Source organism: Diabrotica virgifera, chromosome 6 (genome assembly GCF_917563875.1).
Source record: "Diabrotica virgifera virgifera chromosome 6, PGI_DIABVI_V3a".
In the NCBI taxonomy this organism is placed as follows: Eukaryota; Metazoa; Arthropoda; class Insecta; order Coleoptera; family Chrysomelidae; genus Diabrotica; species Diabrotica virgifera.
In genome coordinates this window covers 145744773-145764691 of record NC_065448.1, presented here as the reverse complement: position 1 = coordinate 145764691, position 19919 = coordinate 145744773, and the positions used below count along the sequence as shown (strand labels likewise).

At 35.2% G+C, this 19919-nt stretch overlaps 1 protein-coding gene across 1 annotated transcript in view; it reads right to left on the bottom strand.

The window, feature by feature from the left end:
- The window catches only part of LOC114338269 (BTB/POZ domain-containing protein KCTD3), a 40669-nt gene extending 21349 nt beyond the window's left edge, over positions 1-19320 (bottom strand). The window contains exon 1 of the mRNA XM_028288863.2: positions 18654-19320. Within this exon, the coding sequence (XP_028144664.1) occupies positions 18654-19152 (499 nt within the window). The 5' untranslated portion in view covers positions 19153-19320. The remainder of the gene's footprint in view (positions 1-18653) is intronic.
- Positions 19321-19919: the final 599 nt, after the last annotated feature.

The following is a 19919-nucleotide window of genomic DNA, read 5'->3' as shown; positions in this document are numbered from 1 at the left end:
TGACCAAATTGAGATAAACAGCTCCTCACTCCCCAACCTATTCAGTTAGAAACTTTAAATTGCAGACACTTGAGAAAGACACTCTGCCGAAACAGGTGTAGTGACATTAGGTTTGTTCTAGCATCAGTTTCAAACGGTTTGAAACCATCAGCGAATAGTGGACCAGCGCGAGTAGCGGGGATAGCACTGGTGACTGTATTATGTTTTCTCACTGACCAACTGTTTGCTGACGGTTTCTGACTAGTTTGACTGCTTCCTAGAACAAACCTATTAACTTATAATAAATTTTGATGAAGTATTTGAAAACAAAAGTTTTCACTATTTTATTGTTAGATAAAATAATGAATTTCTATCAAGTGAATACTTATATAGGGTGTCAATTTGAGAAATTAAGAGAAATTTGAGTCCAAGTGGTAAGCTCAGTGGTAGGAGGGCCTACTTTTGGACCCAAAGGTTTTGAGCTCGAATCGCATCTGGACAGGAAATTTTTCTTTATTAAGGGAAAGGCGCAAAATGTCGCCTGTCACAATTTTTAATGTGTTTTAAATGTATTAATTTTTTCAAATCCTGAGAAAACTAATAAGTATTTTTGAAAAATTTAGATGCTGAATGAAAGACTACATTATTACCGAGGGCCGAAAGTCCCTGAAAACTTATAAAAGAAAAAATTTAGTGTGATTTTTAATTGCAAATATTTTATTCAAAAGAAACTTTTTATTTATTCTAAGGGACTTTCGACCCTCGGGAATAACGTAATCTTTCATTATGCATTTAAATTTTTCAAAAATACTTATTAGTTTTCTCAGGATTCGAAACACATTAAAAATTTTGAAGGGCGACATTTTGCGCCTTTCCCCTTAAGAATTTAATAAATTAAAACAATTTCTATCCTTGTGGGATCGGTACTAACTGAAGGGAAGGCAGATGTTCAGGTACAATAAGCATCTCTTTGTAAAGACAGTTAAATTGACTTTACTAAGTAACAAGACATTTACTCAACACACACACACACTGCACATTACTCCCCTGAGTTAGTGATAAGCTATAAACTGATTATGACTGGCTGAATGATGAATGTCTATGACATCCCTCCAAAGGCTTTAACAAAATATAACAATGAACAAAGAAGCTCTAGAAGAAAACATTGAGACAGTTATGCAAAGGGGTCACCTTTAAGCCTAAACAGTGCGCCTTCAAAAAGTTACTTTAAAAAATTACTCCAACATGTTAAAAAGCCAAACAGAAAATTTACAACAAAATTGAGAAAAGAATGGGATACGTTTTATATGCTCATTTTTTTGGCGTAACATTTACTGAAGTTGAAGCAAAATGAGCTTGATGAATCTAGATATTGATCAATAACATAAAAGTATCTAGCAGACAAAATCATTAGGTAATTATCAACAGCTTCAAGTCCAAATCTTCTGAGAAGTAAGGCGTCTTTTAAGCTCCACTACAACAGGGTATTGGTATTCTACTCCCAGCTAGCAAAATCTGACAGCTCAAGAAGCTGCTTTCAAAAGAAGTGACATATAAATGGAAGAGGTATTTTACAATACTGCATTGGAATATATTATCACTGCCGCAACAATGCAAGATATACCTACCACCTTTCCTTACTACTAGGAATAGAATTGCTTACCTAGGATATTAGTCTATCACTAAAAGTTTGTATAAGGAGTCTAATTAATCTAAATATGTGATATTTTTTTTTACCTTTTGTGATTTGATATACTGTTTTAATAGGTATGTACAAATTTTATTGTTTAATTGTTTCTTTGTGGTTGTTTTGATGTTTATTGTACATAATCTTTACTTTTTACCTTTTTTTATTCTATCGTAAATGGTTCTACTGTTGAACTAAATACAAATAAATATTTTGAATATTCATCTATTGCAAGTAAACATGTATCCCCAGTATAATCTTATAAACTTACTAGCTTTGCACAAACTGTCAATTTTTAGGATTCTTCTAGTCTTGTAAATTGCAACTTTAGATTAGGTCTAGCTTTTATACTTTGGTTTTTTAATACTTCCAGGTAATAATATCCCTTATCAGATAGTCTACTTAGTTAGTCACCCTGAACGACCCCTGGCTGCGAAAAGTTTTCTCCTCTCCCTATCCTTGATTGTTCGATTAGGTTCTTAATAGTCTTGGTGTATGGTAGGTTTAGTTAGGTGTTAATTTTAAGAAATGTTGCTGGCTAAATGGGCACAGCTCCCAAAGGCCATAAGAGAGGAAAAAAGTCCAAACAAAAAAATTCCACAGTGGGCCTTTGTGAAACATCAGAGCTTAGATCAAAATTCTTTAATGTTACACCAATCAATTCAACAGATTGGTAATGATATTTTAGAAAGCTTTGAAGCCAATGCACCAAATAATTATCAAGCTTAGATCAAAATTCTTTGATGTTACACCAATCAATTCAACAGATTAATAATATTTTAGAAAGCTTTGAAACCAATGTACCAAATAATTATCAAATTCCTTAACACTTATAGATGGTCCCAAACCCTTTTTCAGTGCGTCACAGATTATCAAATTCTCTCTAATGCATTACAGCTATTAGAAGTGACAGAAAAACATACCTCTTTGATTATTTTACATTGAACTTAGAAAATTATATATTGTGAAGATTAATTAGGGTAATGATCTCAGGTTGTAGGGTTGATTATAAGAAAATCACGATAATCGAACAAAAGGTGTATTTTCGTCTTTACGTTACAAGATCTGAATGCTAACTAACTAAAATAAAAACAGCAAACTGAGAAAGGTCTTTTGTATCTTTCTCAGGTAGATACATCCGTTTCCATCGAGGCATTGTGCTACCTAAAACCGTTGGTTCCCGGAAAGTCTTATCCTATGGTACGCGTCTTACCGACGCGTTCCCTACATAGACGGCGCAGAAGGGGTCGTTTTGTTACAGTCTCCCCCCCTGGCATCGATATCGTTAGAGGAGAGGCCAGCAGAAGATGTAGTTTTCTTCCTGGGACGTCCTCGTCTTCGTTTTGGCACTACAGGGGTTGGAACTTCAGAGTCATTGAGCTTCGCAGGTGTAAGCGCCGATACGTGGAACACACCGAGGGCAGTAGGGGTGTCCACTCCACAAAGCTCATAACTTACAGGCGATACCACTCGCTTGATCCTATAGGGTCCATCTCTCTTCGGGTAGAATTTAGCCGTCTGTCCTTTCGACCTATTACTAGGAGCAGTTGTATTGGCCCACACTAAATCTCCCTCTTTGAATGGACTGGGTTCCTTCAGGCGTCGATCAGCATATTTCTTTTGCCTATCTTGGGCGTTGTCATGCTTAATCTTCGATTCATGCCATGTTTCAGTCATGCGTTTTAAGTATGGAGATATTTGAGGTATAAAATTCTCAGTTTCTACAACTTGGCGAATATCTCGATTAACTTGGTCTAGAGTTCGCAGCTCACGTCCAAAAGTTAAGTAAGCAGCGGTTTGTCCTGTAGACTCGCTCCATACTGAGTTCATGGCAAATCTAACCATTGGCAACTTCTCAGGCCAAATGTTATGCTCCGTTCCTACAAGCATAGCAAGTCTCGGCTTCAAATCTCTATTCTTGCGCTCTACCATATTAGCAGAAGGGTGATAGAGTGGAGTAAAGGTCTCCTTGATTTGCAAAACATAGCAAACTTGTTGCATCACGTCAGACACGAATTGCACACCATTATCACTGATAATCCTTCTCGGTAGGCCAAATCGTAAGAATACCTCGTCAATAAGCTTCATAGCGCATTCTTGTGCAGTTGCTTGAGTTAAGGCAAATAACTCCACCCACTTAGTACAGGAGTCTTCAACTATGAGAATCCAACGTTCACCTTTCGATCCTTCAGGTAACGGTCCAAATAAGTCGATGGCAAGTGTCTCGAAGCGTTGCGCGTACACAGGGGTTTGTAATAGTCCACCTGGTTTCTGATTAGAGGCCTTATATCTTTGACAATCTTGGCATTTATCAATGTATTCAGCAATAAAACGACGCATGCCTGGAAAAAAGAATTTTTGAGCAATTCTTCTCAACGTACGTTCGATACCATAATGACCAGCCGTCGGTGCATCATGATATTCTCTCATAATGGCTTCACGCTCGTGTGTGGGTACTACTAACTGAGCCTCTTCTTCGTCTTCTTCCGATGAATAACGGTAGAGTACTCCTTGTGTAAGCAAGTATCCACGATCTGTCCATTTTACATATTCATTCGAATTTGGGTCTTCGAATGATTGAATTATTTTGGCGACATCTGGGTCTTTCAATTGTTCCACCCTGGTCTCATATGCCGATCGATGAGGCAAGTCAATTTGCACTTCACATATCTCGCAAGACAGTACATCATTGTGTTCACATGGCGGTCTGGAAAGTGTATCGGCTACCATGTTACGTTTACCTGGCAGATAATCGATGGTTAACTTATAACCTTGGACCAATAGTGACCATCTTGCCAACCTTCCTGTGGGAGCTTTCAGGCTTAGCAGCCACCTTAAGGGTTGGTGATCAGTCTGCAGCGTTATCTTCGTACCTTCAATATAACCTCTGAACTTTTCTAAGGCCCATACAACAGCTAAAGCTTCTCTTTCCGAAGTAGAATAGTTGCGCTCGGCAGCGGTAAGAAGTCTGCTAGCGTATTCCACGGGATGCTCGTCATCGATATCTCCTTGTAGCAACACTGCTCCTAACGCGTAACCACTGGCATCAGTACGAATGATATACGGTTGGTTTTCATCTGCTTGCCGTAAAATTGGAGCGGTAATCAGTAACTTTTTAAGTGTTTCGAATGAGTTCTGTTCCAGTTCCGTCCACTTCCATGGCTTATTTTTCCTGGTTAAGTCACTCAAGGGTCTGGATATGTCCGCAAAATTATTTATAAACCGGCGGAACCAACTAGCCGCCTGAAGGAAAGATTGCACTTCCTTAACGTTTCTCGGCGGTAACCGTTCCGATATAGCAGCGGTTTTATCCGGATCGACCGAAATTCCTTGCTGAGTGATCAAATGTCCCAAGTATTTTACTTTTTCGCGAGCAAACACGCACTTTTTCCGATTTGCCCGAAGGTTAAATTGGTCTAGTCTATCGAACACTAACTTTAGATCGTTTAAATGTTCATCAAAAGAGCTGGATAGTACGATGAGATCGTCTAAATAACCTAAAACTACTACGTTACTAAGACCACGACGAAAACGGTCCATGAGTCTTTGAAAAGTCATTGGGGCTCCCTTGAGACCAAAAGGCATCCGTAAGTATCGGAAAGTCCCGAACGGTGACACAAACGCAGTCTTATCACGGTCCGCTTCCGCGACGTTGACTTGATGATACCCCGATCGTAAGTCTATCGTAGACATGTAAAATGTTCGTTTCGCGGCGTGTAATAGATCGTCCATACGCGGTAACGGATACGAGTCACTAGTAGTTACGGCGTTTAAACGTTGATAGTCAACGCAAAGTCTCGTACCGCCATCCTTTTTCGGTACTAATACTACCGGCGCGGCCCACGCACTTTCTCATTCTTCGATGATGCCCTCCTCCAGGAGTTTATCTAGCTCGGTTTTCAATACCTCTCTCTTTGCAGGTGACATCCGATATGGTGGCAGTGCGATGGGTGCATTATTTCCTGTGTTAATGCGATGCTCAGCGTAGGCTGTAGGCTCTCCCCCCATTCTGAAAGTATCCTTCCTACCTTCTAAAAATTCATCCAGTCGATTGCGTTCATAATCCGCTAGCATCGTTCCTTCATCTGGTCTCAAGTTTTCACAAAAATGAATTTCAATACATTCTGTACCTGTATCTTCAAAAAGCAACTGCTGTCGTGTGCTGTCATTTGCAAAATACCATTCTTTATTGTGAAAATCTAGAGCGATTTGTGCATTTATCAAAAAATCGATACCTAACAGAGTTTTATTAGGTGCATCAGGAAAAATTATAAACTTTGTAGGCACCGTTTTACCTCTTATGTGTACATCGACTAAAGTTGTCAACACTAGTTCTGTTCTCCCAACACCATCAGCGAATTTTACAGAAATTTGCTCGGGCTTAAAACTTTGTCCTTTGTTTTCTAAAAGGTTGTACAACGTTGTACCAGCTATACTTTGTTTAGCACCTGTATCTATTAACCCTTGGCCCTCATGACCTAATATATTAATACGTAGAACAGGGGCCTGATTCTAAATCAAATTTCGACACTAAACAAGTCGCTTTCAATATGGCGACGGTTGAAATGCGATTGTGCGAGCCTTGTGGATTTTAGTTGAACTAACGAAGTGACGTCATGAAATAGCGACTATCGAAATTAATAGCGACTTTAAAAAGGGTGTTGATATTATAATTTCGACTGTCGAAATTATTTGACACGGAGATGAATGATTGGCCAAAAGCGAGGTTAGGTTTAGTTTAGATGTGTTTTGTTTATTTCTTGCAAGGAAAACTAAAGCAAAAGGTATTATAATATAGCTGGGTTTAATTGAAATTTGCTTGTTTTGAGGAATTAGATAGAATAGTATTAAATTAGAAATATAATAATTGAGAATGTCCACAACATGAATCATCAACTCAATGAAAGATGTAAGGTAATAATCTGGGAAAATTAGTAAAAAACAAGAAAAATTAATTACCAGCTATTTTATTGCTGGACATGCTGAAATCAAATCTTAAGACTTCTGTGCAAAGTCCACAGAAAGTGTGCTATTTTATTTATAAACAAATTAGTGCTCCGAAATCTTTTTTTATTATTGCTCTATAACTCCGAAAATTTTAACTTTAAACCAAAACACTCACATAAAAATTGACAGTAATTCTAAGTCTAATTGACATTGATAATTTATTCCAATTTCCTTCGACGGAAATTTTCCTCGGAAAATTCGGGTTTTCCAAACAAAATCTTTAATTTTCAACTAAAATTTGAGGGAAGTAATTATTTATCAATAATTAAATAATTTGGTGACAGTGATATAAATCTTTTTTGTTATAAGTGTCTTGAAGATATGAAAATTTGTATGTACAAAGAGGACCGGAATTAAAAGGTATCTAATGGTTCAAAGATTAAAATCCTGTTGTTTATAACTCTGTCGCAAATGCCGGTCAAATTTGACCGGTTATACCTGGAATCACTCCTCGCAATTCAATTTGTTTTTCTTCGTAAAGGACACAGAAGCCGTGCCCTTTTCAACAGCGTTAACTTAATTTAATTAAATCTAATATTTTCTGAGGGGTTCTATTTGTTTATAAGCCAAAAAATTGTTTCTTTATAACATTCCTGAGACCGCTCAAATGGTCCAATTTCAATCCTGTAAGGAACGTTGAATAGGTATAGTGCTTTTTATACGAAAATCATAGTTATTCTGGTGTATCATAATCTTTCTGGTTATTATTTCGACCGAAATTTTTTAATTAACATTTTAATTATTGCTAAACTATTGGTTAGATTGTCGCCGGTCTCCTGATATACAGAGAGGGGCTAAATTATGGAATAAATTCATTTTCTCTAAAATGGACGATTTTAGAGAAAAATCCCGAAACAGGTCGATTTTTATTTTTAAATTAAATTTCTTGGCATATATTTCAAACTAGTGACGTCATCCATCCGAGCGTGATGACGTAATCGATTATTTTTTTTAAATAGGAATAGGGGTTCGTGTTGTAGCTCATTTACAAAGGCGTTCAATTATCTATTCAGTATTATAAACATTAATATCATTATTTATACAGGGAGGCCAAAAAAATTTTTGAATTAAGTTAATTGACGCAAGAAGAAGAATGCATGTAATTTATTTAACTCAAAATACATTCTATTGCTGTCAGAAAATAGAAAAAAATGTTTATTTTGCAAATAAACATTGCTTTTAGCTTAAATTAAATGTTCAAACTGCCAATAGGTAGGAGGGAGGCTGTTTGTGATTTAATTTAAGCGAAAAGAAATGCTTATTTGTGAAATAAACCTTTTCTTCTATTTTCTGACAGCAGTACAATGTATTTTGAGTTAAATAAATTACATACATTCTTCTTTTTGCGCCAATTAATTTAATTCAAAAATTTTTTTTGGCAACCCTGTATAAATACCTAATGATAATAATGTTTATATTACTGAATAGAGAATTGAACGCCCTTTCAAATGACCTACCACACGACCCCTATTCCCATTAAAAAAATTATCGATTACGTCATCACGCTCAGATGGATGACGTCACTAGTAAGAAATATATGCCAAAAAATTGTAATTTAAAAATAAAAATCGACCTCTTTCGGGATTTTGCTCCAAAATCGTCCGTTTTAAAGAAATGAATTTATTCCATAATTTAGCCCCTCTGTATAATCTACTATAATAAATCTTTCATGTCATCAATTATTTAATTATTGATAAATAATTAGGTACTTCCCTAAAATTTTAATTGAAAATTGCAGATTTTTTGGGAAAACTCGGATTTTCTGAGTAAAATTTTTGTTGAAGGAAATCGGAAAAAAAATAACTTTGTGCAGAACTAAATTACGGTGAATTTTTATTTGAGTGTTTTTGGCTCAAAGGAAAAATTTTAGGAGTTACAGACCACTAATTGAAAAATAAAGAAGATTTAGAAGTGCTAATTTGTTTATAAATAAAATAACACACTTTCTGCGGACTTGTCATACCCCATATTACTAATAAAGTAACGCATAAATTCGTTATTTCGTAAAGTGGTTACTTTAAGGAAAATTCCCGAAACACGTCGATTTTTATTTTTAAATTACGGTTTTTTGACATATATATCATACTAGTGAAGTCATCCATCTGGGCGTGATGACGTAATCGATGATTTTTTTAAATGAGAATAGGGGTCATATGATAGCTCATTTAAAAGGGTATTCAATTCTCTATCCAAGAATATAAACATTAACATAATTATTTATACAGTGTGTTCAAAAAACATTTTTTAATTAAAATAAGTGAGACAAAAAGAAGAATATAATGTAATTATTTAATTCAAAATACATTTTACTACTTTCAGTAAACAGAAAAAAAAATTATTTGACAAATAAACCTTGATTTTCGCTTAAACGAAATGTTCAAACTGCCAAGCGACAGGTGGGTGGCAGCTTTAACATTGAATTTAAGCAAAAAACAATATTTATTTCTCAAATAAACATTTTTTTTCCTGTTTTCTGACAACAGTAAAACGTATTTTGAATTAAATAAATTACTTTAAATGAATTACAATTATTTTAATTAAAAAAATGTTTTTTGAACACCTTGTATAAATAATTAGGTAAATGTTTATATTAGTGAATAGAGAATTGAATACCCTTTCAAATGAGCTATCACATGACCATTCTCATTTAAAAAAATCATCGATTACGTCATCGCGCCCAGATGGATGACGTCACTAGTATGATATATATGCCAAAAAATCTGAATCTTAAAATAAAAATCGACCCGTTTCAGGATTTTTCATTAATGTCGCTGGTTTACGAAATAATGAATTTATGCGTTACTTTATGGACGCACTGTATATGCAATCTTAAGATTCGATTTTAGCAATAAAATAGCTGGTAAATAATTTTTCCCAAAAATGGCATTTTTTCGATAATTTTCCCAGACTATCAACAAGTTCCAATAAACGGGAGCGCCAACCCAAATTCTGAGCAGTCTCAACATGATAAGATTAATATCCCCAGTTGTAACTAATATCGAAATGAATAAGAATCGCTATATTCTGCGGCTGTCATGGCGGTGTCGAAATGAAATTGCGACTGTCGAAATGAATTAGAATCAGGGCCCAGGTCTGGGTTGAGGTGAAATAAACGTGTCTAAGGAAGAGAAATCTAGCGAAGATGTTACTGTATGACTACAAACTGGGCAGTTGGCTCTAATAAAACCCGGTTTCCCGCATCCGTAACATGATAACGGGTTGTTTACACTATTTCGCGACGAGTTCGAAGTGGATGCTCCGACGGTAGCACTAATCGTACGCGAAGAACTCGCGGTTTCTTTCGGAATTGTCGGTGTGTCTTTAGATTGTTTATCACGTAACTTTCGACACTCGTCCTTAGAATGACCTGGAACGCGACAAAATCCACATCGCGGCCGTTTTTCGTAAGTTTGTCGATTGATTGGAGTTTTGTTATCGTCAGAACAAGGTTTCTCAAACACATCTTCGACCTTTCGTGCCGCCGTAAGCAGCGCGGTAAAAGTGGAAACGGAATCCCTCGAAATCTTCTCTCGAATCCCCTTGTTTAATAGTCCGTACACCATATCCAACTGGATCTTTTCTGTAAGGCTGCCTGGGTCTAGTTGTGCCAGAACCGCCCTACAACGACAAACAAAGACATCTACTGTTGTTTTTTCGTTTTGCTCCTCGGCAAATAACTCGCGGTACACGCGATAAGCAGGTTTTTTAGGACCGAACGTAACTCTAAGCAGACTAAGAAGTTCCTCCCATGTCTTAATAGTATCTTTGACACCTTAATACCATTTTGCCGCGAAATTATCGAAAAGCATACCGATTCCCCGAAAAGCATTCTCGTCCGACACTAATGCGCAATCTTTATAAATTTCGACAGCGCTAATGAAAGCATTAACGTCAGTGTCTTTGTGTCCATCAAAACGCGAATGGCATTTCGACAGGTTGCCACTTTGAACCGACGCCGGCGAAACGGGAGCACTCTGTACCGCTAATTTCGATAACAGCTCTTTAAATTGTTCGTTTGTCAATACTACGTTTTGAGCCATGTCGTTAATGTTTGTTGCCACAGATCTATTTGAAACAGAGTCCGACTTAGAAATAATTTTTATTGTACTCGAATGTTCAATGTTTTGCGTGGAACGCAAATTGTAAAAATGATTGGTCATGCAAAATTGGAATGTACTTGCCAGTAAATAGCTCTCATGTGTCCACGCTTGGATAAGGGATACCTCCAACAGCTTTCTGCATACCACCTGTACAATTCTTGGAACAGCTCTAGCACTAATTCACTTCCGAGTTTCACAAAACACAAGGTTTTTACACGTAACCGAAAGCAATCAATCGTTTAATACATAATAAAAATACACAGAAGTGTCCGAATAACTAAAACGAATCACTTTGTTATTTATTAACAAACAAAAGTCCACTTGATTATTTATTTAACCAGCGAAGCACTTAATATTATTTTAACTGGAGTTAGCGAGGTTATAACAGTGAAAATAGTCCGATTAAGCTATCGAAACTCACTTTTCACGCGAAAGATTGTCCAACTATGCTGACGCACGCTTTTTCATTCAAACTACCGAAATATACGATTTATCGCGAAATCCCCAAGCCACGAGTTGGGCGACAATGTGAAGATTAATTAGGGTAATGATCTCAGGTTGTAGGGTTGATTATAAGAAAATCACGATAATCGAACAAAAGGTGTATTTTCGTCTTTACGTTACAAGATCTGAATGCTATGCTAACTAACTAAAATAAAAACAGCAAACTGAGAAAGGTCTTTTGTATCTTTCTCAGGTAGATACATCCGTTTCCATCGAGGCATTGTGCTACCTAAAACCGTTGGTTCCCGGAAAGTCTTATCCTATGGTACGCGTCTTACCGACGCGTTCCCTACATAGACGGCGCAGAAGGGGTCGTTTTGTTACAATATTTATTTACAAGTATTTGTATATTAAAATCACATACTTATAAATATAGAATTAGTTGGCGATTAAAATGCTCTAAATAGGTAACCAATCAATGATACGAATAAAAATAATTTGACACAAAAGTAATCGATTGTGAAAGTATTGTCACAAGATCATATGGTAAAATGACAATATTGTAATTTCTAGGTTAGTATTTTTCAGTGACGTAAATATAAATATTTTATGTCATTGGTATAATCAAAATTGTATAGTGAAATTTAATTTTATACTTATTTGTTTTTACATTAAAATCTTTTAAATATTAATATTCTGGCAAATATTTGTATAAATATTGATGTTTGTATAAATATTCTGACAACTGTCAGATTTAACTAAAATGTCATGTTATGATTTGCGACATTCTGCACTTCTTTGTACCTACTTATTTATAATAAACAATAAACGTTTTTTTACTTCAGTTATTCTTGCTTTTATTAATATACAAAACGGTTAACTGACTTTTGGTCCAATCGATATAACTCTGAGAAGTTGCTATCATAATAATGAAAAGCATGATTTTAAGTACCGTGGAACCCCGATAAGTCGGCCTCCGTTAACCTGGAAGTCCGGCTAAACTGGACCGATTTTCATCAAAAAAATAAACATTTTTCAGTTTGACTGAGTTTTGTTCCAAGAAATGAAGAATACTGTATACAACTGTAGATGTATTGTCCATATGTATTTCACGTCTTCGTAATTATAATGGAGTTTTTCTGTAAGTATACAGTATATTATTATTTTTTATTATTTATTGACAGACCGAAGTCCATTAGTACATAAAACAATTAAAATGTCACACAAACTAGAAAAACAATTCAAAATCATCTAGTACAAAATTGGTAAATACATAAACAATAATAAAATTACTTGCTCTCATTTAACAATTGAGAGCTAGTCCTATAACACAAAGTAATAAAATCTAAATACAGTAGAACCCCGATTATCCGTGCTCCTCGGGACCGAAGGGTGGCACGGATAATCCGAACATGTATTTCTTATGTATAATACATATGTATGTATACACATACATATGTACCTACCATAAAAAATAACAGGAAAAAATAAATCTTTCATTATGAGTCTCTCTTTCGTCGTATAGAGTTTCCGTCGAGTGATTTACGATGACGTTATTTTGATAAAACCTCAAAAACGCAACTTGAGTAATAGAAAATCATAGCACGGATAATCCGCACCCGTATAATCGGGGTTCTACTGTATCTAAGACAATAACAGTAATTGACAAATTAGTCCTGAAATTAAAACATTAATTTAAATATAAATATAATTGTGTGGAAAACGCAGTAAAGTCGTTCATAAAGAAATCAATATGCGGAGATAATGTCATCATCATCATTCTCTTTGCCTTATCCCTATGCGGGGTCGGCTTCCCTAATTGCATTTCTCCACACAATTCTATCTTGGGCCATATCAATGTTAATCCCCTTTACCAGCATGTCCTGCCTTATCGTCTCCCCCCAGGTCTTCTTTGGTCTTCCTCTCCTACTCCTTCCAGGAATCTGCACTTCAGCTATTCTTCGTATTGGGTGGTTAACGTCTCGACGTTGAACATGACCAAACCATCTTAACCTATGCTCTCTCATTTTGGCGTCAATTGGTGCCACACCTAGACTTCCCCTAATATACTCATTTCTAATTTTATCCTTCTTTGTCACTCCACTCATCCATCTAAGCATTCTCATTTCCGCCACATGCATTCGCTGTTCCTCTTTCTTTTTCACTGCCCAACATTCAGTTCCGTACATCATAGCTGGTCTTATGGCTGTTTTATAGAATTTTCCCTTCAGCTTCATTGGAATTTTTCTGTCACACAACACACCACTCGCTTCTTTCCACTTCATCCATCCAGCCCTAATTCTACTGCATGCATCTCCATCTATTTCTCCATTACTCTGTAATACCGATCCTAGGTACTTAAAACTATTGCTTTTTACAATCATTTCACCATCCAAAGATACCATTTTATTTGTAGTAGCTCCATCTTTAAATGAACATTCCAAATACTCTGTTTTTGTCCTACTAAGTTTTAAACCTTTTTCCTCCAGAGCTTGTCTCCACTGTTCCAGTTTTTGTTCTAAGTCTCTTTCACTATTTCCTACTAACACGACATCATCAGCATACATTAAGCACCATGGAATGTTACCCTGTATTTTCGCTGTTATTTGGTCCAAAACTAATGAGAATAAATACGGACTAAGCACAGAACCTTGATGCAATCCTACTTTCACATGAAATTTATCAGTCTCTCCCACACCTGTTCTAACACTAGTCGTTACTCCCTCATACATATCCCTCACAATCTTTACATATTCACCAGGGACTCCTTTCTTATTGAGTGCCCACCAAAGAATCTCTCGAGGAACTCTATCATATGCTTTCTCAAGATCAATGAATATCATATGAGCGTTTGTTTCTTTACTCCTGTATTTTTCCATCAACTGTCTTATAATGAAAATTGCATCTGTTGTTGATCTACCCTGCATAAAGCCAAATTGATTCTCGGATATTTCGGTCTCTTCACGTATCCGTCTATCAATTACTCTTTCCCATATTTTCATGGTGTGGCTAAGCAGTTTTATAGCCCTGTAGTTTGTACATTGTTGTATATCTCCCTTGTTTTTGTAAACAGGTACCAGTATACTGCTTCTCCATTCGTCTGGCATTTGTCCAACTTCCATAATTCTATTAAATAGACCTGCTAGCCACCTTGTTCCTGTCTCTCCCAATGCTCTCCATACTTCCCCAGGAATATCATCTGGTCCTACCGCTTTTCCTTTCTTTATTTTTTGAAGCGCTTGAGCCACTTCCTCGTTGGTTATTTTGGTGACTCGAGCGGAGATAATGTGTTTGCTAATTTAATAGTTTTACAAAGATAGGAACTTGAACCATAGTTTGTACGGTTAATGACTTTGTGGAAGGTGGTCACAGAACGGGTGGTTCTTGAAGGTACACGTAGACCAATTTTATTTAAGAGTGAGGTACAGAATTTATGACCATGAATTAAGTTATATAAGAAGCAAAGATCTTTATGTTGACGACGACTCTATAATGTGTCAAGTCGAATAATTTGCAGTAAAGACTCATAACTTTGACCAGTGAAATGCATCTTATAAGCATAATAACGTAAGAATTTACGCTGAACTTGTTCAATTTTATTAATGTGACAATTATATTGAGGTGACCAAACGCATGATGCATAATCTAAATGTGGTCTAACCAAAGAACAATAAAAAAGTTTTAAAGAATGCCCAGTCGTAAAGTCATAGCTACATCTTTTAACAAAGCCAAGCATCTTTAATGACTTAGAAACCATGCTATTAATGTGTAGGTTGAAATTCAAGTTAGTGTCAAGAGTAACACCCAGATCTATAACTGAGTCAACTAATTGTAACCTAGTGTCCCGTATATAGTAAGAATTATTCTCAAAGTTTCTCAGTCGAGTAAAAGTTATAGCATGGCATTTGTTTGCATTTAAGTCCATACCATTAAGTGAGCACCATTCCACAAGATTATTAAGATCTGATTGCAAATTGGACGGCGTTATGCATAACTCGACCAAGCGCCATTTCTTTAAAATCGAGATAACAACGGATTCTGGTGACACATAACTAAAACTATATTGGAAAAAATCCCTGTTATTGTCACATTAACGATTACTAAGAAAAACAAAATTAAACCAAGCGACATTCTATCTATTAAGGGTTTTTAGTTTTGCATAACAAGACTATATCCATAACGGCCATTCTTAGTTTCGCAATAGTAGACTAAGCGCCGACTAAGCGTCTTTGGTCTGGTTATGCTAAACTAAGCGTTTGACAAGAATAACATGTTTGTACCACTTAATGTACACATTATTTTGAAGTTTCGGTCAAAAAATGATAGAATTTTTTTAAAGTGAAAATGTTGTGTTTGTGTATAATTAAATTGAAAAATACAAATAATCTATATAAAGTCTCCATATATAAGGCATAAAATAGTTCTAAGAATAAAAAAACACAATTCACTTCAGACTGCTTCAAATACCCTAACGCTTTGTATAAAAACATACTGAAAATTCTACAAAATTCAATTCATATCGATTGTCAATGGTTGGGACTGCAAGTTATTAAAAAATAAATCTCATTTTACAATGTCTTAACATTGGCTGAGCCATAAAACCAGGTATCTATGTACCTCTATTTAGTACACTAACACTTCGAATAACAACAGAATTTTAACAATTCAACAAAATTCAATTTATGAATTGTCAATGGTCCCTACTGCAAGTTAATAGATAAATAAATATCATTTTACAACGACAACACAGTCTTGGGAATAAAAAAATGTAAAATTAGAAGAAGAAAAAATGTAGAAAAATTTTACCGCTATGTATTTAGATATTTATACGCTTTTATACAAATAGCAACTTTTTGATTTTTAATTTTCCCCTGTTTAAAAACTCTGTATACTCCAATTTTTTATTGATATAATTTTAACTGCATCGGAATTAACGCTATTGAATGGTAAAATAAATTTAGAGCAATAAAATGCAAAAAATATATTTAATGATAATTGAATTGATTATGTTGTAGCAATACACGTTTAATATGTAAATTTAAAAAATACTACAGTAAAACCTGCCAATAACGGTCACTAAAAATGACAGAACTATTGGCCGATATAAAAAGGTGGCCGCTAATACCAGGTTTTTGTAGTCCACAAATTTTGGTTTGGGGAATTTTGAAACTGGCCGGCCATTTCAGGTGGCCGGTTTTGACAGGTGGCCGTTAACACAGGTTTTACTGTAGTTTATTTATTTAGTGATTGCAAGAGGCATATCGCAATATTTTGTTTTGCATTAATAGACCAAATGACATAAAAATGGTAGCTGGTCTAATAATGTATAACAGCTAAACTTCCTAAAATATATTTAAAGCATAAGTAGACCAAGCGACATTTTATTTTTTTTCTAGAATATGGTAGGTGCGATTACATTGAAACTTTGCAACCAAAAAGAGTTATAGGTGATCATTCTTCTGTTAAAATTTTGTGCAAATATGTTAATAAATGCATTTTTAAGAAACGAAAAACTTTGAAGCCATTTATCTCAAAACTATGTTTTGGCGCTTGGTCGAGTTATGCATAACACCGTCCAATTGTAGCGATCCAAATCAGAGGTAACTAAGTATGTGAAATAATTTAAGGTCATCAGCAAATAGAAGAAATTGAGCAAAACTGAAACTTTTATTTATGTCATTTATAAATAAATTAAAAAAGATAGGTCCTAAGTGGGAGCCTTGAGGTACCCCTGATTTAACTATAATTTCATTAGAGAAATAATTCTTAATACGAACTATCTGCCTTTAATCTAATAGATAATTTCGAATCCAACTAAGCAGAGGATCAGAGAAACCTAACTGTTCGATCTTATGTAACAATAACGTATGGTTGACCCTATCAAATGCCTTGGAAAAGTCTGTATAAATCGCATCTACCTGTTGTTTGCTTTCCAAGGCTTCATTTAAGAAGGAGGTATAATTTAACAAGTTCATTTCAGTTGATCTCCCCATAACAAAACCATACTGTTGTTCAATTATTACGTTTTGTATAGTAGGCTTAATTTTGTCACATATTAAACTCTTGAACAGTTTAGGTATAGTATTAAGAATACTAATAGGTCTGTAGCTCTGAACCCTGCTTCTATCGACATTCTTGAATATTGGTGATATAAAACTAATTTACCAAACGGAAGGGAATTCACTCGTTTGTAATGATTTTTGAAAAATAAAGAATAAGGGACGAGCAAGATTAAAACTACAGTATTTCAGTAACTTGGGTGAGATTCCATCAGGCCCTGGACCCTTATGTATGTTTAGCTGAGATAATTTGGTATATACCTCTGAAATAGATAAGTCACAACTAGCAATGTTGAAAGTAGTGTTAGCCCTTGAACTATTTGGAATAGGACATTCGTCCTCACTATATACTGCAGCAAAATACTGAGCAAACATCTTTGCTATGGTAGGAACATCGGAACTGTTTTGGCCATTATGGTTTAAAGTGTTCGGAAGGCTATTATTGTTCCATTTAGAATTTACGAACCTCCAGAAGCTTTTAATGTTACTGGGAATTGTATGTTCAACGTTTGCTACAAACTGATTGTACGCTTGACCTGATAAGGACTTGCATATCGATCTTAATCTAGAAAATTCATTATAGTCTTGAGGTAACCTGGTCACTTTAAATTTCTTATGAGCTTTCTTTTTAGCAATGATGCAGTTTCTTAACTCTTGGGTATACCATTTAGGAAAATTGCCAGTATAAAACTTTTTCATTGGTACATAAACATCGATAGCGCCATACAAGACATCATAAAGTATATTGACCATATCATCTAAACTTTTATCTCTGAAAATTTCATCCCAGTATATTGTGTCTAAGTAATCAGAAATACATTGAAAATTTGCTGATTTAAAGTCGTAGAAAAAGCCTTCAGCTTTCATTTCATCAGTTAAAGCATCTCCACAGTTTAAATTAAAGCATAAAGGAGGGTGGAAACTATCGGGGTCAACTAATCCCTCATCAGCTTCTGCGACAATGCAATTTTCATCATGAACCAAAACTAGATCAAGTAATGAGTTAACATTATTATAGATGTTATTGCGTTGGAAAAGATTACGTCTTGGCCTATTAATTTTATTCCTATATGACCTATTAATTTTTACCATATTCTCCGGCTAACCCGGATCTGCAGCAGTCCCGATTAATCCGACTTATCGAGGTTCTACTGTATAAGTAGTTTAAAAATTGTGCAATACTCTAGGTATTACTTCAATTGTGCAACTTCGTGAACAAAATTCAACTTTAACGCTTGATTTATGTTAGATGGTCATAAAGTAAGTTATATGCATTTAATAAATGGTTATTCCATATGTTTGATATTGTAAAAAGATCGAATAATAAAATTTTTAGGGCAATTTTGTGAAATATAAATTGAGTATCTAAATAATTACCATTTTCTCCATCTGAATGCCCATCTGTACCTCTGCTTGGTCCAGCTCTTGAATTGTGTGTTGCAATAGGTTCAGTTGACTGGTACAGCTGACCTGGATCTTGAACAGGAATACAAGGAGGTGGTAGAGCACCATAAAACAGTACATCTCCACATGTTGGTTGCGTAAGCTCCTCACACAACAAAAGTCTTTTAATTAAGGGGGCAATATTGTAATATTCAGCTTCATGTCTAAGAGCCCGCACATCTACATCTTTCAAGTCTACTTCTCTCGTACGTAAATAATTTAGGATTACTGAAAAAAACTTAGGATCTCTATCGATAAATATGGCTCCCTTTTCATCCCTTAAGCTAGATATTCGTCCACTTAGTAGAGCAGTGAAAAAAGTATCAGGGATTAAGGACAAGGTTTGTCTAGATGTCGAAAATCTTTTACCTCCAACATTTAAATGTAATATATCGCCAGTGACACCTTGCTGCTGAAAAGACATGTTCAACATATCAATTGTTGATTATCTTAATTGCAAAAGTGAACATATTTAAGTATAGTTTTATTTATCATTTGCTTACAAAGCGCAGTATTAAACATCACATTAGCACATTATTTTCCTGTTTCTGTATTATAAAACGTAAACGTCATGTATGTAATTGACACTGACACTGACGACTGACACAAGACACAACCAGACGTCACTTCTTATAGTATTCGATTCTTGTGGTTTCGATAATTTCTGCCCTGTGTCTAGGTACACGCTAACGTGTACGCAAATAAAAAAGTTAGGTACACGCTTAAACGTCATCAAGTCAGTGACGTCATTATTTAGCGTGTACTATGACTGGGTTTTTTGGTATAGTCTGTTCGCTAAACTCAGACGCAACTGGCTACATATTTTAGTCGATAATTTTTTTGTTTTTTGTCAATTTTGCAAAAATTGGCGAAATTACTAACTATTTAGTAATTATTTTTTGCCAATTTTACTAAAATTGGCAAAATTACCGACTAAAATATCTAGAAAGTTGCGTCAGTTTAGCGAACAGACTATAAATACACGCTATAATTCGAGCCGCGTGTATGCTGTGGTATTAAGTATCTGTAAGTATCGCGAGTGTCAGAGTGTGGTTAGAATTTGTCTAATCGCGTTATGTTTACACTTTAATATTGATTTGTAAGAGTTTCCTTATTTTTTACTTGTTTAGTATTTTTTTTTAAATTAACTATATGGAGTGTGGACAATTATTTAGTTCTTTTAATGAGTTTAACAACATT